The sequence below is a fragment of the Rhinoderma darwinii genome, chromosome 5, assembly GCF_050947455.1.
Source record: "Rhinoderma darwinii isolate aRhiDar2 chromosome 5, aRhiDar2.hap1, whole genome shotgun sequence".
NCBI classification, from domain to species: domain Eukaryota; kingdom Metazoa; phylum Chordata; class Amphibia; order Anura; family Rhinodermatidae; genus Rhinoderma; species Rhinoderma darwinii.
Genome location: NC_134691.1, coordinates 117052455 through 117079064, shown reverse-complemented (window position 1 = coordinate 117079064; position 26610 = coordinate 117052455). Strand labels below are relative to the sequence as shown.

Here is a 26610-nt window from a genome sequence, read left to right as displayed (position 1 = left end):
CCCATTACATGCTGCACTCAGCTGCACATGTATGGGGAGGTGAAAGGTTCTCTTTAACAAATTATTTTCTTTACATAAATAGCTTTTTAACATATATGGCTATAATTGTACGTAACTTCACAACTTTTAACCTCTGCAAATACTTTATGAGAAATGCAATTTGAAAAATATATATCTAATTGATTAGAACTTCTGTGTTCTCCAGCAGGGAACAGGTTAACAGAATGTATAATTAATTATGCTCTGCGTGCACTAACATCCCTCTCTGCCCGTCACCACCTCAGCCGGTCTCTCGACATCGCAGGAGAGAGCAGTCTAAATTGCAGCAGTGCTAAGCAGATATCGCCGAGTGAGCACTCTGGGGCGAGATTACATGACAGTGTCTGAGGTCTGAGCAGGACCCTGTGCAGAACCGGCCACACAATGGGGTTTTAAATAAATCACATTAAAGGGGTTGTCCACTACTGAACTGGATTACCTATCCACCAGATAGGTCATCAGTATATCATCGGTGCGGTGCCTCTGGGCACCGGATGTTATGCCCATTACGCAATGTATGGTGCCGGAAGCAGTTGGCTCTGTACAGAGCATGGCGGCCGTGCTGCTGGACTGCAGCCATGCTCCTATTCACTTGAATAGGAGAAGAGCTGCAGTACTGCAGCTCGGCTGCTATTTAGCGGCCAAAGCAAACGGCTTCCGGCATGTACGTCCGGTTCTTGGAGGCAGCCAGAGCGGCTTATGGGTGCTGGGTCCGCGTGTTGGACCCCTACAGAACATGTACTGATGACCTATCCGGTGGATAGGTCATCAGTTGTCCAGTAGTGGACAACCCTTTTAAGAATTGATTCACACGACCGTGATTGGACCGTGAAAAACGGTCTGTGTGTCAGCCGGATTTCCCAGCCCGACTACGGTACACGTAAAAGGGACTCCTGGCATCATAGTCATGTAGGTTACAGTCACACGGCCATGAAAAAAAATGGCATTAAAAACTGATCAATTGTGAGTTTTTCATGTCCATTTTGCAGCAGTGTCTCCAATTGGATTCTCTTCGTCAGGGTTTTTTTTTGTCATAATCCCCTGAAAACACCACAGTGCCCATGTAGGTAGTGCTACAATGTCCCAGTAGAGAGTGCCACAGTGCCTACATATAGTGACACTGTGCCACCCCCCCCCCCCCCATAGTGCCACAAACACTTGCAGATAGCACCCCCACCCCCTTGTAGATAGCACCCCACCCCCTTGTAGATCACAGCACCACCACCTACCTTGTTAGATCACACCCCCACATGCAGATCACCACCCCCCCCCCCCCATACTTCTTGTAGATAACGCCGCTGTAGTTCCCACTAGGAGCTGAATCTCCGGCCAGAGGTAGCCGACGCTCTGATCAGGGATTCAGCTTCTAGTAGGAGCTACAGTGGCGCTATCTAGAAGGATGGGGGGGTGTGTGCTGCAATCTACAAGGTGGGGTGTGGGTGTGATCTACAAGGGAGGGTGGTGAGTCTGCAAGGGGCGGTGGTGGTGCGATCTGCAAGGGGCGGTGGTATCTACAGGGCAGTGTGGCTATATACTAGGAGTCCCTTCTTTCCCACGAAACTGTCGTTCCGTACTGTATTATTTTTTTCAGTAAACAGCAATTCCGTGGGGAAACAGGGAGAGAACGGGGAGCAGCTTGTCAGCTGAGGAAGACCAGGCAGTGACGAGGGGGAGCTCCCCCTGCAGCACGGCGCTACTAAAAAAAAAAATCGATTCAACGATTCTGTTAAAAAACAGAATCGTCAGAGGCCTTGAGGGCGAATTAATTTGATCGCCCAGCCCTATCGGAAGCTATTGTTTCCGTTTGCCTTTCCGTTCAGGGGTTCCTCCGACGGAAAGCTGCAACGGAACCCATTAACGGAAAAACAACGCTGATGTGAACAGGCCCTTAAATGGGGAATTCAACTATAGCTACTTGTCATAAGGATGTCGGAGTCCATTCAGCTGTGAGGTCATTCACTTTAAGGGTATGTTCACACGGGCTAATTCCAGACGTTTTTCGGGCCATAAACGTCCCGAAAAACGGCTAAAAAAATCGGAAGCATTATGTCTACAAACATCTGCCCATTGATTTCAATGGGAAATACGGCGTTCTGTTCCAACGGTGCGTTTTTTTTACGCCTTTCTTTGAAATAATGGTGCGTAAAAAGGCGCCTCGTAAAAAGAAGTGCATGTCACTTCTTGAGCCGTTTTTGATTGACTCAATAGAAAAACAGCTCCAAACACAGCCCGTAAAAATGCAGCGAAAAACGCTAGTTTGATTAAAAAACGGCTGAAAATCCGGAGTTCCCTTGAAAACATCTCCGTATTTTGTTAACTGTGCAATTTTACGGGCCGTGCTCCCGTTATAAAGTATGGGAGCACGGTCCTTAAAATAAAAAAATAGCACATGTCCTATATTTTTCGTCAGGTTTCTACGGCACGGACACCCTTCCGTAGACATTTTTTGGCTCAGATTTTGAAACGGAAACTGCATAGGAATCAGCTCAAAAACACGCCTCAAATTTCCCTACATTGATTTCAATAGGAGGTAGAGACTTTTTTTCCGGAAGTTTTTGTCTGCTCGCGGTTTTTGATCTGAACCTCCAATGGAATCATTGGAAAGCGGAAAAAAATGCACCGTTCATTTGGAGCACTTTTTCAATTTGCGTAAATTTAATTTTAAAAAAAACCTCAAAGAAACCACGTCAAAAAACGCGTCAAAAGTATTTTAATTCCACCTAACCTGTTTCCGAATAGCTCATCTCATTAATGGAATTCTATCAATCCCTTTACCACTTTTTGCACATATGCGCTGTAGGCCGTTTTTACATAGTGGTAGGCCCTGTATAAGGATTGTGAGGGTCATTTTCATACATTATATAAACCACCATTTATACACAATATAAACACACACCACATACATACACACAGAATCATATATACAATAAAAGGGCGCCACACACAGAATATGACACGCTATATTCTCATGTTAAACACGTTTTCTACCCCAATAATATCCAGCATGGTCCTGGGGCTGCTCTGTAGTATAGTGCCCCCTATGAGAAGGATCTCAGCAGCGCCTTCACATGTCCTGCCTGCGGTACTTCTAGTGAGTAGGAAGTGGGGAGAAAATGTGGTCCCTGGCGTTATTAACCAGAAGTGGCAACCCTGTTGTGGGCCCAGTGCGGCTGTAACATTTTCCCAATTTTTAAAAGGACCCTGCATATTTCACGTCTGTGTTACGCGCGTTAAAACAACGGACGCCACACGGACCTATGCAATTTAATGGGTCCATTCAGACATTCAGTGTTTTTCATGCAGCGTGTGTCCGCTGTGTGAAACTCACTGCATGTCCTATACTTGTGAGTTTTTTGCGAAACACGGAAACATTGGGCGCGTGAAAATCACGGACAGCACACGAACGTCATCTGTGTGCTGTCCATGTTTTGCACGCACCAGTTGCTAAAGAAATGAGGAAAAAGTTACAAAAAACACTTCGTTTTTTTTTTGCTGACGTAAAAAACGCATGACATACGCGTGTAAAAAATGCAGATGCGCACCGTACACGGATACCACATGGAACTGCAACGCTGTAAAACCGTTGCCTTTTTTTAAGCGCGGAAAATGGACATGTGAATGTGAATAAGGCCTTACTTTGATAGTAGTCCGTGATAACGACCATATGATAAATTGTATAAGGATATGGCTCACACTTGCACTTTTACATTCTCTCACTTGTCGCGCTATTCTTGCAATCAAAACTATGGAAACCTTGTCGGAACCCTGACGGACTTCATCAGAAGTCAGTGTACAACTGATCCTGTACAGAACAATGGCTGCTGTTATAAATGGGAGCCATAGAGAATGTGAATAGAGCCTACATTTTATATTTTCATACTGTCCATTTCCATCTTCTGCATGCTACAGAAATACAGGCGAAAGAAGTGATGGAGAAGCCCAACTGCTGCCTATTCTGAAATTAACAGGAGGCGCAAAACCATATAGAGGACGGCAGGTGTAATGTGATAGGCCAGGCCTGCCGGGACCTCAGAGTAACCAGCCTTAGGAGAGATTATACGGCTGAATAGTGAAAGCAAAGTGGCAGCGCACACGACACATCTCTGAGGATCATATTACTACAGATTTATCAATTACACACTCACCTTCCCATTCCCCTGAGGTGAGACAGAGGGAATTGACAATGAACCAGCCAGCAAACACACATGCAGCAGAGCTAAACATATCACTGAATCATGGGTTTATTGCATGTGCATGCAGCATTGATAATAATGTATGTAAAACAACAGATAAGACATTGAGATATTACAAGGTGCTGTGCCAAGTGACAAACTCAATTCTGCTACATCAATTTTATAATAGAGATAAAGAGCAATGTTAACTCTGATGGAGTAATAAGGAGGTGTTTTTATTTCAATGGCAGAATATAGTGTCAATGCTAGAAACACAACCAACCAGGACTGTGATGGTTAAGTCACCACCGCCTTTTCATCTACTATCCTGCGATTGCTGCCCATGTTCCACCCCCTCCACTGCTGCTTGGGTGGGGTACCACCATCACCATGATCACATGAATTATCAGCAACTACCATACTTATAAAGACATAGTCAATCCCCACAATACTTCTATATAGACACTGACAGATAATACGTACACACCAGTAATATAGGTCCTGATGATCAGGTCTGGGCCCAGAATACTACACATCACCTTCTACTAACCCATCATCAGTGTGGGCCCTACTGTATTATAGTCACAGAGCCATTGCATAATGTTCAAGGGCACATGAAGAAGAAGATGCCCTCCTGACGTATATATAAGTGCCACCTGAATGCAGGAGCTTGTGCCTTACCCAGCAGCAGCAGTCGGTGCGTCTGCTTGTATTCCCTCTTCTGCTCCTTCAGTACCCGGTCTATATTCTTGCTGACTTTCTTGGCCTCCTTCTCTGCCTCCTTCTCCTCCAGCCGGAGTTTGTCCCATCCCTTCTGCAGCGGATACTGCTGCTGCGGCTGCTGCACTTTGATGGGTTTCTGCTGCTGCTTGCTCTCCCCGCTGCTGCCGCTGCCTCCCCCGTTCTGTAGTAAGAGCAGCAGCCCATCCGGACTGTCCCCTCTGCCAGGCTTGCACTGCTCCTCTTGGCGCGGCTGCCCATCCCTGAGCTGGGTATGAGGCTGCTGCTGCAGATCTCCATGCCGCAGGTCCCCAGCCCTGAGAGGTGCTGACAGCTCCGGGGGCTGCTCTGTATCCGAGCTGGTGGCTGCATTAGAGATGGAGCCGCTGGGATCACCGAAGAGCCGCGGCCGGAGGCTGTAACACAGCCCCATGGCTCTGGCGACCTACACGTGCGGTGTCCGGGCGATCAATAGCAGCAGATCGATGGCAGATATCGAGTAATACGAGCGGATCGGAGGCGTGAAGGCGAGGACGCAACCCCGTGTAGTGATGTGCCCCTACTAATAATGACAGCACAGAAGCGCAGATTAACTCTTCATCATCCAGCCGGGAATTCCCACAGCGACGTTATCAGGCGACACTGAGCCGACGATCCCGTCACATTCCCAGCGTGCCATCTTGCATCTTCTCCCGTCGGCCGGAGCACACATGCACGCACATACACCGCGGCCGCCGGAGGTCACCTGACACACAGCTCTAGCGCTCTACTAGCCGGTCCACTGTACCGTAATTACACGCTGGTGCGCGTCAGAGTCTGAGAGAGCCGCGGTAGAACTCAAGGTGTGCGCCGCTTTACGACGGAACAGCTTTAGGGTATGTTCACACGGCGGGGGTCCGTAACGGCTGAAATTACGGGGATGTTTCAGCCTGAAAACATCCCCGTAATTTCAGCCGTACCGGCATGTGCAGGCGCTTGAACGCCGCGTCAATTACGGCCGTAATTAGCGCTGCTATTCATTGGAGTCAATGAATAGCGGCTCCAATTACGGCCAAAGAAGTGACAGGTCACTTCTTTGACGCGGGCGTCTATTTGCGCGCCGTCATTTGACAGCGGCGCGTAAATATACGCCTCGTGTGAACAGACAAACGTCTGCCCATTGCTTTCAATGGGCAGATGTTTGTCAGCGCTATTGAGGCGCTATTTTCGGGCGTAAGGGTATGTTCACACGAGGGCGTCCGTTACGGCTGAAATTACGGGGATGTTTCAGCCTGAAAACATCCCCGTAATTTCAGCCGTAACGGCATGTGCAGGCGCTTGAACGCCGCGTCAATTACGGCCGTAATTAGCGCTGCTATTCATTGGAGTCAATGAATAGCGGCTCCAATTACGGCCAAAGAAGTGACAGGTCACTTCTTTGACGCGGGCGTCTAGTTACGCGCCGTCATTTGACAGCGGCGCGTAAATATACGCCTCGTGTGAACAGACAAACGTCTGCCCATTGCTTTCAATGGGCAGATGTTTGTCAGCGCTATTGAGGCGCTATTTTCAGACGTAATTCGGGGCCAAAACGCCCGAATTACGTCCGTAAATAGGCCGTGTGAACATACCCTAATTCGGGGCAAAAACGCCCGATTTACGTCCGTAAATAGGTCGTGTGAACATACCCTTATTTTTTACCACGCTCGCTCTTTTCCACTATATGCGGTGACATTTTACTAGTGTGTGACGTTTATTGGACACGCGTGTGACTGACCGACAAGTGGATGAGGATGGATGACTGGCAGATAGTCCGAAACAGACCGCAACCCCTGAACTTCATATAGCTGTGCCCCCAGGTGTGATGAAGGTGCAGTATAAAATATATACAAGTAATGTATATATACAATGTGCTGTTCAAACTTTTATGCTGTTTATGTGATTCATATATGTGGGGTTAGTGACTGCCTCCATTTTTTGCACTCCGCCCATTCTGCCCTGGGTGATTTTAATTAGTTTAATGCTGGTTCCTACCATCCCCAGATATATGTAGGCTTAGTCCCAGTTCTGGGGATACGATCAGAGTAGGGACCCACCTTATAGAGGTTGCCTTGTTGTGGCAGGTGGGCTCTCACAATTTGACGGAGCAGAACAACGGAATGCCCCGTCGCAGTAAAGGAAGCGCTTCAGGTGCTTCGTTCTAGCGATTGTTGGGGGTCTCCCTGCTCGGACCTCCACCAATCCAAACTTATGACATGTCAGAAGTTTGTCAAACGTTTATCTACACTTTAAGATTTCTATGTCTTTTTGGTATTAGATTTATTAAGGGTGGTATCCTAAGGCCAAATGCATACAATGCGTATTACGTGCGGATTTGTCCCTCAGAATCCACTGCGTCAAATTCAAAGTGTAACACAAAACCGGCAGAGTAAATGAGACCACAAGTAATCTCATCTACACGTTGCAGAATTTTTCCACGTGTAAATTATCTTCGATGCAGATTTTAAAATCCGCAGCATGTCAATTTACCTTGCGTTTCTGTCCCTGGATTGTATGTGACAAGTTTTTTTTTAAAAAAAGCACCAAAATCCGCAAAACATAAAATCTGCATCAGAATGTAAAAAGACACCTAAAAACGGATAAGAAAGACACACTAGGTGAGAATTTTACCTGCGGAATTACCTGCGTTTATCTGTGGTTTTGATGCTGATTTTCTGCACCAAATTCCGCAACGTGTGCATGTAGCCTAAGGGTATGTTCAAGCCTCGAAAAACGCCTGAAAATACTCAGGCAGAACGCCTGTTCCGACGGGGTGTTTTTTTACGCCTCGTTTTCCAAAAACGTCACGTAAAAAGACGTCTGAGAAAAAAAAGAAGTGCATGTGATTTCTTGGGACGTTTTTGGAGCCGTTTTTCATTGAAAACAGCTCCAAAAACGGCCGTAAAATACACTGCGAAAATCACGAGTGGCTTAAAGAACATCTGAAAATCGGCAATTCGGCAGCGTGTGGACGAGCCCAGTACTGTGGGTGGAACATTTGTTGTGTGTTTTGCCTGAACCACATTTTTAGGGCAGTAATCGTATGTATGTTGGATATATATAGTTTTCTCTTCCAGATTGTTTATAAGATATAGAAATTCAACTCTTTTTCTATGTTCACCCAGAGTTTTCTGGAGGGATCAGTGTTCCATTCTATAATTCTACATAGGTGTATTGCGTTTCCTTAAATTTCAACGTTATCTAGGCAAATTCCTCCCTTTCTCTTATGTCTAATACCATATTCGTTTTATTGGATGAATGCATGTCATTTTTTGAGTTACCAATTCAAAACATTGAAAACACGTGAACTAATATTTGCTACATTGTGTTTATTCCAGTACATCCCAAGGGACGATTCCTATTTTATCTGTATTCTAGACTGAGAGCGGATATAGATCATCTATTATTAGCTGTATGGTTGCCATGGTGGATTCACAGCGCCACAGTGGGAGATCTGCCACATACTGATACCTGCGCTGGCTCAACCCCCGATCATCAGCACTGAGCATTATAGCAGCATAGATTCTGAACTGCAATAATTTGACGGGAACAAAATAATACTGAATATGGTTGTAAAATATGAAACTATATATAAACTGAATTACAGTGGATTTGTCGATGATATAAATAAACCAACATTTTGGACTCTACTTTGGCAAAGACTTTTTTTTTTACATTTCATTTGAACGCTTGTGTTGCTGACACACTTTAGAAATAGTGCACTATTAGGCCCCTTGCACACGAACGTGTTTTTGCGGCCGCAATTCCCCCGAAAATCCACGGGAGAATTGCGGCCCCATTCTTTTCTATGGGGCCATGCACACGACCGTAGTTTTTGCGGTCCTTGCACGGCCCGGGAGCTCATTGAAAACAATGGCGACGGCCATGTGCATGTCCCGCGATTTGCGGGCGGCCTGCGGCTGACAGTCCGCTGACAGTCCGCAGCCGGCCAACCCGAAAATCACGGCCGTGCACACGGCTACGGTCGTGTGCATGAGGCCTTAGGGTATGTGCACACGACAACGCCAAATACGTCTGAAATTACAGAGCTGTTTTCAGGAGAAAACAGCTCCAGAATTTCAGACGTTTTTACAAGTGCACAAGTTTTTCGCGGCGTCTTTTACAGACGTAATTGGAGCTGTTCTTCATTGGAGTCTATGAAAAACGGCTCCAATTACGTCCCAAGAAATGTCCTGCACGTCTTTGACGCGGCCGTAATTTTATGCGCCGTATTTTGACAGCGACGTGTAAAATGACAGCTCGTCTGCACAGAACATCGTAAGACCCATTGCAAGCAATGGGCAGATGTTTGCCGACGTATTGGAGCCGTCTTTTCAGCCGTAATTCAAGGCGTAAAACGCCTCTATTACGTCTGAAAAGAGGTCGTGTGCACATACCCTCAGGGCACGGCCAGACAGTCTGCAGTGGAATTCTCCAGCGGACGTTTTTTAAAGTTGTTTCAATACATTTTTAGGCAAGTTTGTTCAGACGATGCGGAAAACTCTGCTGCGGACCATAGGCTGCTGTGCGGAATTTTCCCTCCGCAGCATGCACTGACTGTTGCGGAGAAGAAGCGGAATTTCACTGCAGATTTCAGCCTTTGCAATGCAAAAACTGAAATCTGTGGCAAGTCTGCTGTGTTTTCGGCAACGTCTGAATTACCTGTCAAATATGCAAATGTTGGTGCAGATTCGTTGCGTAATTGCCCCAAATCTGCACCAACATTTGCTGTGGAAAAACTCCGCTACGTCTGGCCGTGCCCTTAGGGTATGTTCACGCGACCTATTTTCAGACGTAATTCTGGCGTTTTACGCCTCGAATTACGCCTGAAAAGACGGTTCCATTAAGTCTGCAAACATCTGCCCATTGCTTGCAATGGGTTTTACGATGTTCTGTGCAGACGAGGTGTAATTTTATGCGTCGCTGTCAAAAGATGGTGCGTCCAAATACGCCCACGTCAAAGAAGTGCAGGACAGTTCTTGGGACGTTTTTGGAGCCGTTTTTCATTGACTCCAATGAGCAACAGTTCCTATTATGTCCGAAAAAGAAAAACGCGAGTACTTGCAAAAACTTCTTAAATTCAGAAAAACGGCAGAAAAATCGGAAGCAGAACTCCTTTAAGCGTAAAAAAAACAGGGACGTTTTTAGAGCTGTTTTCCATAGACTCTATTGAAAAAAAGCTCCAAAAACGGCCTAAAAAAACGCAGCGAAAACGTAGCGAAAATCGCAAGTGGCACAAAAAAGTCTGAAAATCAGGAGCGGTTTTCTTTTGAAAACAGCTCTGTATTTTGAGACGTTTTTGAGTTTGCGTGTGGTGAACATACCCTTAGGGTATGTTCACACGCAGTGTTTTCAGGCTTAATTCGGGCGTTTTATGCCTCGAATTACGCCTGAAAAAACGCCCCTAATACGTCTACAAACATCTGCCCATTGCTTTCAATGGGAATTACGATGTTCTGTTCCCACGAGCCTTTATTTTACGCGTCGCTGTCAAAATACGGTGTGTAAAATGACGGCTTATCAAAAGAAGTGCAGGACATGTCTTGGGACGTTTTTTGAGGCGTTTTTCATTGACTTCATTGGAAAAAGCTACAAAAACGGCCGCAAAAAACGCTGCAAAAATCACGAGTGGCTTAAAAAACGTCTGAAAATCAGGAGCTGTTTTCCCTTGAAAACAGCTCCGTATTTTCAGACGTTTTTGGTGACTACATGTGAACATACCCTCAGGGTATGTTCACACGCTTAGGGTATGTTCACACGGCAGCGTCCGTTACGGCTGAAATTATGGTGCTGTTTTCAGGAGAAAACAGCACCGTAATTTCAGCCGTAATGGCATGTGCAGGCGTCTTTCGCTGCGTCCACTAAGAACGTAATTGGAGCTGTTTTTCCATGGAGTCCATGGAAAACGGCTCCATTTACGTCTGAAGAAGTAAAAGGCACTTCTTTGACGCGGGCGTCTTTTTTACGCGCCACCTTTTGACAGCGGCGCGTAAAAAAAATGACCGTCGGCACAGAACATCGTAAGACCCATTCAAATGAATGGGCAGATGTTTGCCGACGCTTTTGAGCCGCATTTTCGGACGTAATTCGGGGCTAAAACGCCCGAATTACGTCCGTAAATAGTGTGTGTGAACCTAGCCTTAGGGTATGTTCACACGCACTATTTACGGACGTAATTCAGGCTTTTTTTGCTGGAATTACGGCCGAAAATACTGCTTGAAAGCGTCGGCAAACATCTGCCCATTCATTTGACGGCGCGTAAAACAGATGCCGGCGTCAAAGAAGTGCATGTCACTTCTTGGGACGTAAATGGAGCCGTTTTCCATTGACTCCATAGAAAAACAGCTCCAATTACGTCCGTAATGGACGCTGCGAAAAACGCCTGAACTTGCCATTACGTGTGAAATTCAGGAGCTGCTTTCTCCTGAAAACAGCTCCGTAATTTCAGCCGTAACGGACGTGCACGTGTGAACATACCCTTAGCAAAAAACGTCTGAAAATACGGAGCTGTTTTCAAGGGAAAACAGCTCCTGATTTTCAGAATTTTTTTTAGCCACTCGCATTTTTCGCCGTTTTTGGAGCGGTTTTCAATAGAGTCTATGAAAAACGGCTCCAAAAACGTCCCAAGAAATGACCTGCATTTCTTTTTCGTGGCCGTTTTTTTACGCGGCCGTTTTTCAAAACAGCGGCGCGAAAAAACGGCCCATCAGAACAGAATCTCGTTTTTCCCATTGCAATCAATGGGCAGATGTTTGGTGGCATTCTGCTTCCGATTTTTCAGACGTTTTTCTGGCGTTTACGGCCCGAAAAACGGCCAAAAATGGGCCGTGTGAACATACCCTTAGACCTCCTTCATACACTATTTGCATAGGGGAAAAACGTTTTTTGGAAATGAGTATTTTATAGCATTATTGGTGGCATTTTTTGCCAGCAGTATGTTTTTCTACCTGCGTTTATTTTAGATGGCGTTAGTCACCTTGGTAATCATGTGATTCAACGATCATTTGATTCAAAAATTCCTTTTTACTACACATGATATATTCCAGAAAGAAACGCCACCAAAAAGGCTGAATAAAAAAAGCGCAACATGTTGGCACTTGCATTTTTTGAAGAGGCAAACAAAAACGGCACTGAATAATACAATAAGGGCATGACCACACGTGGCGGATTTCCTCCGCAACTGTCCGCATCAATGCCGCACCTAATCCGGGTTGCGGATTACGGCTGCGGATCTGCACAAAATGTGCAGAAAATTGATGCGGACTAGCTGCTGCGGACTGCGGGAAAAGTGCTTCCCTTCTCCCTATCAGTGCAGGATAGAGAGAAGGGACAGCACTTTCTCTAGTGAAAGTAAACGAATTTCATACTTACCGGCCGTTGTCTTGGTGACGCGTCCCTCTTTCGGCATCCAGCCCGACCTCCCTGGATGACGCGGCAGTCCATGTGACCGCTGCAGCCTGTTATTAGCCTGTGATTGGCTGCAGCCGTCACTTAGACTGAAACGTCATCCTGGGAGGCCGGACTGGAGACAGAAGCAGGGAGTTCTCGGTAAGTACGAACTTCATTTTTTTTTACAGATACATGTATATTGGGATCGGTAGTCACTGTCCCGGGTGCAGAAACAGTTACTGCCGATCGCTTAACTCTTTCAGCACCCTGGACAGTGACTATTTACTGACGTCTCCTAGCAACGCTCCCGTCATTACGGGAGCCCCATTGACTTCCTCAGTCTGGCTGTAGACCTAGAAATACATAGGTCCAGCCAGAATGAAGAAATGTCAAGTTAAAAAAGCAAGACGCATCCGCAGCACACATGACATGTGCATGACAGCTGCGGACTTCATTGCGGAACTTAGAATCTCCATTGAAGTCAATGGAGAAATTCCGCCATGAGTCCGCCACTGCTCCGCAACAGACAGAGCATGCTGCGGACACCAAATTCCGCTCCGCAGCCTATGCTCCGCAGCGGAATTTTACGCCTCGTCTAAACGAACACTGCTAAATTAAAGTGTAAGTCAATGGAGAAACGGCTCCGCTGCGATTTAACGCTGCGGAGTGTCCGCAGCGGAATTTAAGTGAAATTCCGCCACGTGTGAACCCAGCCTAAAGGTGCTGATCACTGAAATCTGATGTAAATTCCTCACTTAGACCCCATGCACACGACCGTATATTTCATCCGTAATTACGGACCCATTTATTTCTATTGGCCACGGACACATTTCCGTATTTTTACGATAGGTGTCCGTGCTGAAAAAATGATAAAACCTGTCCTATTCTGGTCTGTAATTACGGCACGGACTCTCCCATAAAAGCATATGGGCGCTTCCGTAAATACGGATGGCTACGGATGTGCATCCGTAAACTGTCCATATTTACGGAAGTGTTGCTATGCAACATGTTGGTAACATCATTTGCAGCCTCCCTCTTTATTTTACGGATCCGTATATACGTATCAAATACGGATGCACTATGGACTATTTGCAGATACCGTTCTGTATATACAGATAAGTTACGGTATGTTCACACGGCTTATTTTCAGCTGTTTTCCAGGCCGTAAACGCCCCGCAAAACGGCTTTAAAAAATTGAAGCTGAACGCCTCCAAACATTTGCCCATTTCAATGGGAAAAACGGCGTTTCGTTCCAAAGGGCCGTTTTTTTATGCGACCGTTTCAAAAAGCAGTGCGTAAAAAAAATGTCCTTTAAAAAGAAGTGCATCTCACTTCTTGAGCCGTTTTTGGAGCCGTTTTTCATTGTGTCAATAGAAAAACAGTTCCAAAAACGGCCGTAAAAAAACGAACCAAAAAACGTTTGATGCATAAAAAACTTCTGAAAATCAACTCCGTATTTTACAGCCGTTTTTGTTTCTGCATGTGAACATACCCTTACGGTTGACTACGGATCCGTATTTATGGATAGATGAAAATACGGTCGTTTGCATGGGGCCTTACACCCTGTTAATCTAAATATATCTAGAAAACAAAAAAATAAAGGAAAACAGTAAATGGAGGTCATTTTATTTGTATGGCAGCATTACTGTAAATGCATCGCGTACTTTATCTGCACCCTCTTAGTGCTAACATGCAGGCAGTGACAGAGAGGTCTGATGGAAGAGAGTAAACATCACTGCAAGATCAGACTACACACAGGTTTTGTTTGTAGTCTGTAACCATGGAGATGTAATGTCTGCATAGAAGCCATATACACAAAACACTAGGATCATTTTTAATCAAGACTATTATTAAATCACCAGCATTTCACCTATTATACCAGCAATACCTGGTGGTAGTGGGTGGAAAATAATTTCTATATAGCCTATAATTGGCTTCTTACTCGGCTCTGCAGTTAATTATTAGTATTCAGTTTTTTAGTGTTCCACACCGTATGCTAATGAGCGTAACAGAGTCAAATCTTCGTTTGAAAAGAGTCATATCTTCATTCCTCAAGTCTTTCCGAGTTTACCCCGCCTCCTTACTTTTGATTGACAGCTCCTCGCCTTCCCCCAGCACACAAAATCCCGCGCTTGTGCATTGATGTCCTCTTCTGGGGTGTGCGCACAAAGGGACACCGGATTATTACGATAAAAAGGGAAAATGTTTGCAGACCGTTATTTACAGTTGGAGGAGGAGTTTAGGAGAGGGGAATACGGCAATGATCTTTTGATAGCAGCGGCCAGTGAGGGATAAGTAAAGTTCAATAGGTGAAATGCTGGTGACAGGTTCCCTTTAAGATGCTTTATTTTTTAGATCTATTTCAGAAATAAAAAATTGGTTGCAAAAGAGCGCGTACCCCTTAGCTAAACTATTCAGAGCTGCTGTATACATAAATCCATACAGATGGATGATCGGTATCGTTGCTTTATCCAGTGTCCTAATTAAGGGACAGTTGGTGGGCCGTTCATCTGAAAATGAACAATGAGGCAGATGTGACAATTATATTTGAAACTACTACCATTATAGCAAACCAGGCAGCGAACTAAACAGGAAGCTGTTCTTAATAGCACAGAAAGTAAATTAAATTGCACTGGAAATGTCCTTGCTGCATCAATATAAAAGTGACAGCCATTTAACTTTACTATGTTTACCCTGGGGGGGGGGGGGGGGGATCTCTATTTAGTTGGCATTTTACCATAATGGCTCAGTATATTTAACCACTGAAATACGCTTATGTGAAGAAGGCCGTAAAGGCTATGTAAACCTTTGAAGCCTTTTGTATTTTGTTTTTTTACTAAAAGGCTATGTAAGGCTTCGTTCACATCTGCGTCAGGGTCCCGATCTGACGTTCCGTATGAGTTTTACGTCAGAACGGGACCCTGACTGAAACAAACGGAAACCATATGTTTCCGTTTGCATCACCGTTGATTTCAATGGTGACCGATCCGGTGCCAACGGTTTCCATTTGTCTCAGTTGTGCAAGGGTTCCGGGAGCGAAGCCTTGCACAGCGTATGCAACCTCCCTGGATACTTCCTTTAGCGACGCGTCTCTCCGACGTCCTACAGCGGTCACATGGGATAAATCGTGGACCATGGACCATGAAGAAGCACAGAACTCTGGGTAAGCATAAGATGTTTTTTGTTTTTTTTTGTTGCGTTTTTTTTTTTTCCGGAGGAATCGCAGCTTTTCCACCATAAAAAAAGTAACATCTGCTATTTGTTGTTGGTTTTACCTCCGCAATGAATTTAAAGGGGAAATCCGCAATTACTAAGCAGTGTTTACGCAAATACAAATGACATGCTGCGGATTAAAAATCCCACCACAGGTCAATTTCTGAACTTTTTTTCCACTCAGTATTTACACAGCGTGTGGGTGAGATTTGTTCTAATCTCATCCACTTTGCTGCTACTGCATTTGCTGCGGATTTTCAGCATCAAATTCCGTTGCGTATTACTGCGCGTATTTTCATGCGTCAAATCTGCGGCGTAATTCAGTACCAGCAAAGTAAATGAGATATCAAGAAATCTCATCTACACGGTGCAGATTTTTTCTGAGCATAAATTCATCTGCGGTGCATATTTTAAAATCACCTCATCCGTAAAAGTCTGAACAATTACAATACATCATTATTTAACCCGTACACCATAAAAAAAAAAAACATTAAAACACCAGAATCGCTATTTTTTGGTCAGCTCAACTGTCACAATAAAATGGAATAAAAAGTGATCAAAACCTTGCATTAAAAACTACAGTTTATCCGGCAAAAATAAAAGTTATGGCTCTCAGAATTTGGCGACACAAAATAAATTTTATTTTCACAGTTAGTTTTTTCCTTGTAAAAGTAGTAAAATATAGAAAAAACTATATAAATTTGGTATTGCCGTAGTCGTATTGACCCACAGAATAAAGTTAACATGTTGTTTTAATTGCACAGTGAATTCCGTAACAACGAAGCGCAAAAAACAATGGAGCAATCGCGTTTTCTTTTTTCATTTTCTACCCCACAAATATTTTTTTCCCGTTTCCTAGTACCTTATATGGTCCAATAAATGGCGCTACGAAAAACTACAACTCGTCCTGCAAAAATCAAGTCCTCATAGGACTATATCAATGGAAAAATTAAAAAGTTATGGCTTTTTGAAAAAATTTATTTGGAAGTCCGAAAAATTGCTGCGGCGGGAAGGGGTTAAAGGTCTATCTAAACCGACTTGTCCACAGGATATGCCTTTAAGTGAAACTCTGAATTCATCCTCTTTTTGGGCATACACATTACAAGACAGCCATCACGTTTATACAAACAAAACGTAGATCCCTTTATGGCATGTCTGGAGTCCCAACTTTTGACCTGGAAACATTTCACTCTATCCTTTCTAGAAAGTCTATTTACTAAAGATGGTTGTCTTTCCCAAAATACTATACGTCTTACAGTCCCTGCCCATATATTTAAGACCAGCAGACATTAAACTTATTAATGCTCTGTTTCGAGGTTTATTTGGAATCACTAGAGGCCTAGAGTGGACTTATGCATACTGCAACAACGTTGTGTCAATGGCAAGATTAATTTTCCCTAGATTCACTTCTACAACATGGCTGCCCAATTACGAGAGATTGGGGACTGGTTGACTGGCAGCTCTTGCTTTACTGATTACACTCTAGATCAACAATTCTCGTGGCCCATTTCTTTAACCCCTTAATGACCAGCCTATTTTAGACCTTAATGACCAAGCCATTTTTTACGTTTTTCCATCGTCTCATTCTAAGAGCTATAACCTTTTTATTTTTGCGTCGACATAGCTGTATAAGGTCTTGTTTTTTGCGGGACAAGTTGTAATTTTTAATAGTACCATTTTGGGGTACATAGAATTTATTTATTAACTTTTATAAACTTTTTTTTGGGGGGGAATTGAAAAAAAAACAACAATTTTGCCACACTTGTTTGCATCCTAAATTTACACAGTTTACCGTGTGGTATAAATAACACAATAACTTTATTCAGTGGGTTGTTGCGATTGCAACGATACCGAATGTGTATAGTTTTTGTATGTTTTACTACTTTTACACAATGAAAACACTTTTTTTTCAAAATTATTTGTTTGTCTCCATATTTGAAGAGCCGTAACGTTTTATTTTTTCGCCAATGCAATTGTAGGAGGGCTTTTGTTTTGCGAGACGACTTGTAGTTTTTATCGGTACCATTTTGGAGTAGATGCGACTTTTTGATCACTTTTTATCACATTTTTTTTAAGACTGGATTCAAAGAGAACAGCAATTTTTGCATGATTTTTTATTTTATTTTTTACGACGCTCACCGTGCGGATTAAATAATGTAAGAAGTTTATAGTTGGGGTCGTTACGGACGCGGCGATACCAAATATGTGTAACTTTTTTACTTTATTTTGTTTGTTAATAATAAAGCCGTTTGTAAGGGGGAAAAGTGGGTGTCACGGACACTGGGTTTGTGGACCCACTAGGCCGCTCCGCCGTAGCGGGGAGGCAGCTGGCCAGGTCACAGTCTATGTGAAAGTAAGATGGCAGACAGTAATGCTTAGGTACCTGAAATAGTCCGGGCGGTGGCTGTGGCTTCAGCACGGATGGAGGCAGGTGCGGAAAGTGGCGCCAGACGTGGCGGGCAGTATCCGATGAGCAGATGGCACTTGACGTGGCAGAAGACACTTGACGTGGCAGATGGCACTTGACGTGGCAGATGACACTAGACGTGGCAGATGGCACTTGAACACGGGTAGGCACAGGAACAATGCGGAATACAGGAACGGTAACAGGGCACGGGTAACAGCTGGAAAACGGCGTAAATTTAGGATGCAAACAAGTGTGTCAAAATTGTTGTTTTTTTTTCAATTCCCCCCCAAAAAAAAGTTTATAAAAGTTAATAAATAAATTCTATGTACCCCAAAATGGTACTATTAAAAATTACAACTTGTCCCGCAAAAAACAAGACCTTATACAGCTATGTCGACGCAAAAATAAAAAGGTTATTGCTCTTAGAATGAGACGATGGAAAAACGTAAACGGTAACAGGGCACGGGTAACAGCTGGAACGGGAGACACTAAGGGACCATTTGCGAGACAGACTGGGAAAGACTAACAACGCTCAGGCAAGGATCAGAAGGGCTGGGGCATTCTTATAGAGCAGGAAATCATGTGGGTTAATGATCATTGTTTTCATGTGCGCGCGCTGGCCCTTTAAGAGCGGGCGCGAGCGTGCGCGCGCACCCTACGGGACCCAGCCGGTCGGAGCGGAAGTGAGCGCTGGCATCTCCTAGGAGGGAGACGGAGGCCAGCGTTCACAGATCCATGGCTGCGGGCGTCGGGAGGTGAGTGAACCCGACGGCCCGCGGCCATGGGCGCTACAGTATCCCCCCTCTTACGCCCCCTCTTCTTGGGACCAGAGTGAGAGAGGAATTTTTTAATAAGAGTAGGGGCGCTGAGGTTCTCTTCTGGCTCCCAGGACCTCTCCTCAGGACCAAACCCTCTCCAGTCCACCAGATAGAAAGTCCTTCCTCCTACCCTCTTGCGGTCCAGGATCTCCTTTACCTCGAATACATCAGAAGGACCGCTGGAAGCAACTTTGGAACTAGAGGTCTTGCTGTAGCGGTTCAGGACCACTGGTTTCAGGAGGGACACATGGAAGGAGTTAGGGATTCTGAGGGTAGGGGGCAGCCGCAGCTTATAGGAAACAGGGTTAATTTGTTGCAGGATCTCGAAGGGACCAAGGAACCTGGGAGCAAACTTGTATGAAGGCACCCTCAAGCGAATGTTTCGAGAGGACAGCCAGACTTTAGTCCCAGGAAGATACTGAGGCGGCTCTCTTCTTTTGGTATCTGCCTTACACTTCATGCGATCTACCGCCAGCAAAATAGAGGACCGGGTCTGTTGCCAGATTTGCAGGAAGTCCCCATATGCAGAGTCAGCAGCGGGTACCTGAGATGAAGTCGACACTGGAAGAGGAACTCTGGGATGTTGACTGTACATGATGTGAAACGGAGTGGAGGTGGTGGACTCACTTGTGTGGTTATTATAAGAAAACTCCGCCCATGGTAGAAGCTGTACCCAGTTATCGTGCTGTGAAGAGATGAAGTGGCGGAGATAATTTTCCATGATCTGATGATCCTCTCAACTTGCCCATTGGACTGGGGGTGATAGGCAGAGGAAAAGTCCAAACTCACATCCAGGAGTTTACAGAGGGCTCTCCAGAACTTGGAGGTAAACTGAACCCCCCGGTCGGACACAATGTGAAGAGGCAAGCCATGCAAGCGGAAGATGTGCTGAATGAAGAAGCTTGCCAGTCGAGGAGCAGAGGGTAGGCCGGTCAGCGGGATAAAATGTGCCATCTTAGAGAACCGGTCTACCACCACCCAGATGGTGTTGCATCCTGCTGAGAGAGGAAGGTCCGTGACGAAGTCCATAGCGATGTGCTGCCAGGGGGCACTGGGTACAGGCAGGGTTGAAGCAGGCCGGCAGGCTTGCTGTGAGCCACCTTGTTAGAGGCACACACCGTGCAAGCAGAGACAAAGTCCAGAACATCCTTAGGTAGCGTGGGCCACCAGAAGTGACGAGCGATCAGGTCTTGGGTCTTACGGACACCGACGTGCCCAGCTAGTTTAGAACTGTGTCCCCAGCGGAGAATTCTCTTTCTGTCTGCCAACCGAACAAAAGTTCTCCCTGGAGGGATATTTCTAAGCTGCAGAGGATTGGCGGTGACAACGCAGGATGGGTCTATGATCGTCTGAAGGGACTCCACCGTGTCTTCCGTTTCTAATGATCTGGACAGGGCATCGGCCCTCACGTTCTTGTCAGCGGGACGGTAGTGGAGCAGAAATTGGAAACGGGTGAAGAACAGTGACCACCTGGCTTGACGAGGATTCAGTCTTTGAGCGGACTGAAGGTAAGTGAGATTCTTGTGGTCGGTGGAGATCGGGATGGGGTGAGCAGCGCCCTCCAGAAGATGTCTCCACTCCTCCAGGGCCAATTTGATAGCCAGTAGCTCCCGATCTCCAATGGAATAATTGCGCTCAGCAGAGGAAAACAGTCTTGAGTAGTAGCCACACACTACTGCCTTTCCTTTGGAGCTCCTCTGGAACAGATGTGCGCCTGCACCAACAGAGGAAGCGTCCACTTCCAGTGAGAACTGCCGAGATATGTCAGGGTGATGGAGGATCGAAGCTGAAGTGAAGGCTTTCTTGAGGCTAATGACTGCGGACTCTGCCTCCGGAGTCCACACCTTGGCGTTCACACCCTTCTTGGTAAGGGTAGAGATGGGGGCCGTCAGAGAAGAAAAGTTCGGAATAAACTGCCGGTAGAAATTGGCGAAACCCAGGAACCGCTGTATGGCCCTTAGGCCTTGAGGACGTGGCCATTCCAGGACAGACTTTAACTTCTCAGGGTCCATCTTAAGGCCTTGATCCGAGATGACATAGCCCAGGAAGGGCAGAGACCTCTTTTCAAAGGTGCATTTCTCTAACTTGGCATACAAGCGATTCTCTCTTAGTCGCAGAAGAACTTGACGAACGTGCCTCCGATGGGTCATTAGATCTGGGGAAAAGATTAGAATATCATCGAGATAAACTACAACACACGTATAGAGGAGATCTCGGAAGATGTCATTAATGAACTCCTGAAATACTGCGGGAGCGTTACACAGTCCGAAGGGCATCACTCTGTATTCGTAGTGCCCATCGCGGGTGTTAAATGCCGTCTTCCATTCGTCACCCCGGCGAATCCGGATTAGATTATAGGCCCCCCGCAGATCTAGCTTGGAAAAAATTTTGGCTCCTCGTATGCGATCAAACAGCTCGAAAATGAGTGGCAACGGGTATTTGTTCTTGACCGTGATCTGATTGAGACCACGGTAGTCAATGCAGGGTCGGAGAGATCCATCTTTCTTTTTAACGAAGAAGAATCCTGCCCCGGCCGGGGAGGAAGATTTTCGAATAAAACCCCTCTCCAAGTTCTCCTTGATATAGGCAGACATCGATAAAGTCTCTGGCAAGGAGAGAGGATATACTCGTCCACGGGGAAGAGAAGCATTGGGAACCAGTTCAATGGGACAGTCATAATTCCGATGTGGAGGCAACGTCTCAGCCTCTCGTTTGCAGAAGACATCCGCAAAACTGGCATACTGAGAAGGTAGATCGGAGAGTGACTGAGGCAGAGGGGGCACAACAGGACGGACTTGTGACAGGCAATGGCTATGGCATCTGGAGCCCCATTGAAGAACCTCTCCAGAACTCCAGTCGAGTGTCGTGTAGACGGAGCCATGGCAGACCCAGCAGGATAGGATTGATAGCCTTGGGTAGTACCAGGAAGGAGATCTGTTCTGAGTGAAGAGCTCCGACCCGTAATGTCACCGGCTCAGTGATGAGCATGATTGGATCAGGCAGCGGTAGACCATTCACAGAGGCAACTGCCAGGGGTCTCTCCAGATTGACTGTGGGTAGTTGAAACCGATCCACTAGATCTTGGTGGATAAAATTAGCAGCCGCTCCAGAGTCAAGATAGGCGGAGGAAGGATGTGAAGTCTGTCCGGTGACGATGGCCACAGGTATCGATAATTTGGAAGAGGTTTTAACGTTTGGAGATGTTCCACCTAGAGTTGCCTCTCCAACCAACCCTAGGTACTGGAGTTTCCCGGTTTCTGTGGGCATTGACGCACAAAATGATCCTTGAGGCCGCAATACATGCAAAGTCCAGAGGAGCGTCTGCGCTGCTTCTCCTGTACAGATAACCGGACTCTGTCTACCTGCATGGGTTCCTCAGGTAGCACACTAGGAGTGAACAATAGTGGTCTCTGGGCAGGGGGTGCTGGTCTGTGGGCCCGGCTCTCCTGACGAACCTCTTGAGAGCGCTCCCGGATTCTCATATCAACCCGGGTGGCTAACAGGATGAGGGCATCCAAGGTAGAAGGAAGGTCGCGGGCTGCCAGTTCGTCCTTGATGTGAGAGGACAGTCCCTGCCAGAAGGTCGCCACCAGTGCCTCATTGTTCCATGCCAGCTCGGCTGCTAGGGTACGGAAGGAGATCGCATACTCCCCTACTGTGGAGCCTTCTTGCTTGAGGGTCAACAGAGTGGCTGCGGCAGAGGATGTTCGACCCGGCTCCTCGAACACGGCACGAAAGGACTGCAGGAACAAGGCTAGGTCCGAGGATACAGGTTCCTGTTGCTCCAAGATTGGGTTCGCCCATGCGAGGGCCTTGCCAGCGAGGAGGGAGATAATGAACGCTACTTTAGCCTCCTCGGAGGGGAAGAGATGCGGCCGTAGCCTAAAATGCACCGTGCATTGATTAAGAAATCCTCTGCATGCTCTGGGGTCACCGTCGTAGCGAGGAGGAAGAGGCAGAGGAACTGAGGATCCGGAAAAAACAGGGGGAGCAACAGGCAGTGGCACGGCAACAGCCTCTGGAGGAAGAACCGGGGGTGGAACAGCGAGTAGATCCAGGCGGACCAGAATAGAATTCACCGCCTCAAGGAGTTGATCCTGACAAGTGCGTAGGTCATGCATCTCTGTCTGAATCTTCTGTACTAGGGTCTTGGGCTGGCCAGCGGGTTCCATGGCCTGAGCGTACTGTCACGGACACTGGGTTTGTGGACCCACTAGGCCGCTCCGCCGTAGCGGGGAGGCAGCTGACCAGGTCACAGTCTATGTGAAAGTAAGATGGCAGACAGTAATGCTTAGGTACCTGAAATAGTCCGGGTGGTGGCTGTGGCTTCAGCACGGATGGAGGCAGGTTCGGAAAGTGGCACCAGACGTGGCGGGCAGTATCCGATGAGCAGACGGCACTTGACGTGGCAGAAGACACTTGACGTGGCAGATGGCACTTGACGTGGCAGATGACACTAGACGTAGCAGATGGCACTTGACGTGGCAGATGGCACTTGATGTGGCAGATGGCACTTGATGTGGCAGATGGCACTTGACGTGGCAGATGGCACTTGACGTGGCAGATGACACTTGAACACGGGTAGGCACAGGAACAATGCGGAATACAGGAACGGTAACAGGGCACGGGTAACAGCTGGAACGGGAGACACTAAGGGACCATTTGCGAGACAGACTGGGAAAGACTAACAACGCTCAGGCAAGGATCAGAAGGGCTGGGGCATTCTTATAGAGCAGGAAATCATGTGGGTTAATGATCATTGTTTTCATGTGCGCGCGCTGGCCCCTTAAGAGCGGGCGCGAGCGTGCGCGCGCACCCTACGGGACCCAGCCGGACGGAGCGGAAGTGAGCGCTGGCATCTCCTAGGAGGGAGACGGAGGCCAGCGCTCACAGATCCATGGCTGCGGGCGTCGGGAGGTGAGTGAACCCGACGGCCCGCGGCCATGGGCGCTACAGTGGGTTTTGGGGTTTTTTCACTTTTTTTTGTTCACTTTTTTTTTTAACTTTTTTACTAGTCCCACTAGGGGACTTCACTATGCGATTATCCGATATAGTATTGCAGTGTATTATGCCTGTCCGTGTAAAACGGACAGGCATCTGCTAGGTCATCCCAGAGGCATAGAGATTTGAGAGAGAAAAGCACGGCGCCACATAGTGTGAGTAAGCCCAAGATATAACAAACTTAGTTTGACAGATGGAGGCTTACCACAGGTGAAAATGTCAGGAGCGGGTAAAAGGTAGATAAGTGATGGATGAGTGCTGCTGCCGAGATCCCAGCCGGTCAATCTTTGAGGGACCACCGCAATGTGAATGAGTAATTTGTTTGAAAAAACGGGACCCCATACGGCGCTGCTACTCAGGAACGAATACAGTAGTAGTTTAGAATTGATACTTTATTGTAGGCTACGCGTTTCAATGCCGCACCGGCATCTTCCTCAGGCCACAAACATTGTAGTCTGAACAACAGCCCTTAAATACACCACGCGGGAGAAAAAAACCGCCAATGTAGACAGGGTTAAAGTGCAAGATGACGTAATCACTGTGAACAGTTCAAATAAGACAGGTACACAAAGTAATCCAATAGTATATAATGCTAATTTAAACTAAAATCGGCAGAGTAGAAATAAAAATACGGTATGGGATCTTACAATAAGAAAAAAAGGGGGGGGGGGGAAATTGCAAACAATCTATAAAACATTAATATCCATATCAATGAATTTAAACAGTTGCTAAAACACAATAAAATATACAGAAGTTTAGCGATGTATCGTACTTGCAGTATTTCGCGGTAATTCACCATTTAATTAGGATGAAAACGAATTAAAAGAAAATAAACTGAATAAAAAGAAAATAAATGATGTTCAGACTACAATGTTTGTGGCCTGAGGAAGATGCCGGTGCGGCATTGAAACGCGTAGCCTACAATAAAGTATCAATTCTAAACTACTACTGTATTCGTTCCTGAGTAGCAGCGCCGTATGGGGTCCCGTTTTTTCAAACAAATTACTCATCCCAGAGGCATGACCTAGAAGGCATACACTACAGGCAGACCTGGGGGCCTTTATTAGGCCCCGGTCTGCCATCAGAGACACAGACACTCGGCGATCTTATCGCCGGGTGTCAGTGGGATGAGAGGGAGCTCCCTCCCTGTCTCCAAAACCACTCAGATGAGGTGCACGCCATTGAGCACCGCATCTGAGGGGTTAAACGGGTGAGATCGATACTAATATCGATCTCACACGTTCGAGCAGGGACGCCCCCAGCCCTCAGCTACAGTTAAAGTCGTAAAAAGTCTATTGCATCGAAATAAAGCCCGTTAGTGACCGACGTAAAAACACTATGGGGCGGTCACTAACAGGTTAACATGCCTCTTACATACTCCCTATTCGGCCTTATCACCCAATAAACTGACCAATCCAGTAGTTATGACAGCGTGGAAAACATGGACCAAGGTCAGACATCCAACATTTTCCCTATGACTCCCTTGGATCGATAACCCTGACTTTCAAAATGGTAATCCTCACACAATGTATCGCTAATTGGCTTCTAAAGGATTGAACAAATGATTGACACATCTAACCGTCGTCCTTATCTGTTCAATAAACTCCGCACACAACATGAATATATAGGTCAACATCCATTTTATTACATGCAGGCATATAGTTATACTCGCAAGGTAATTGGACAATTACAAAATAAAGATTAGGATGACTTCTTCTGTCAACTAACCCCAGCACATCAAAATAGAAAACGACTGATACCATATACTGCAATATTCTGCGAAAACCATTTGACTATTCTATATCAAAGTCTGGTATATCTGGAACCTCTAGATCACATAACACACAAAGACATACTACCATCCATGATGATTGCAGCTAAGCATCTCCTGTCATCCATGTATTGGGAAATGTCATTTAAAATAGCCCATATAGCCCATATGTCTCCCCTCACATGGGCTTTCTCATGGGAAACTCTTTTGACCATTCCTGTTTGAAATGCAGTCCTGTCCCTCCATTGCCATGTTTTGGCGAGGGATACAGCAGTTTGTTTAGTTACCCTGAATATAAAGGAGGTAGCAATAGTGGGTGACACAACAAAGTGAAACCCACCATCGCACCAGCCCTCTAACACGGGCCCACTGTCTATACAATGTCCCCTTACTTTGTACTGGGTATTGTTTGGCATTATGCCTTTCTTTATGTCTTATATCCCGTAGCCCACAAAAAAAGTTATACTATACCTCTGCCGCCACAAGAAAGACCATGTAATGTCCGTGGCTGCGGGCTGTCAGCTCCAACCTCCCCCTGACAGCAGCAGCTACGAGTCGGCAAGCGCTGGCCCCAGCCTCCTCCTCAGAAGACGCCAGCGCTCGCGTCCACTCACCTCTGCCGGATCCCGTAGGGTGTGCGCGCACGCTCGTGCCCGTTCTTAAAGGGGCAGCGCGTGCACCGGACTACATGGATGAACTTTGACCCGTGAGTACCCTGGACTATAAGAGGGGTCCAGCCCCCTAGTTCTATGCCTGAGCGTTGTTGTGTTCCCTAGTTTGTCTATGTGATGGCCTCCTAGTGTGTTTCCTGTTCCAGTCCCTGCCCCTGTACCTATACTTGTTTCCAGTTCCTGTTCCTAGTAATCCATACCTTCCTGGTCTAGCACTGTGCTGTGCCAAAGTCGTGCCGTGCTTTTTATTTGATTTTGACTGTAATTATTATTATTTTTTTCTACAAACTTTATTTAACTGATTGACATTTTTTTTTTTAAGTCCCACCAGGGGGCTACACTATGCGATGTGCCGATCACATATATAATGCTTTGGTATACTTAGTATACC

General features: G+C 46.2%; 1 protein-coding gene across 1 annotated transcript in view; it reads right to left on the bottom strand.

Annotated features, from left to right (window-relative positions):
• Nucleotides 1-5698, bottom strand: part of GNAL (G protein subunit alpha L) — a 314748-nt gene extending 309050 nt beyond the window's left edge. The window contains exon 1 of the mRNA XM_075826433.1: nt 4893-5698. Coding sequence (XP_075682548.1) covers nt 4893-5364 — 472 coding nt within the window. The 5' untranslated portion in view covers nt 5365-5698. The remainder of the gene's footprint in view (nt 1-4892) is intronic.
• Nucleotides 5699-26610: the final 20912 nt, after the last annotated feature.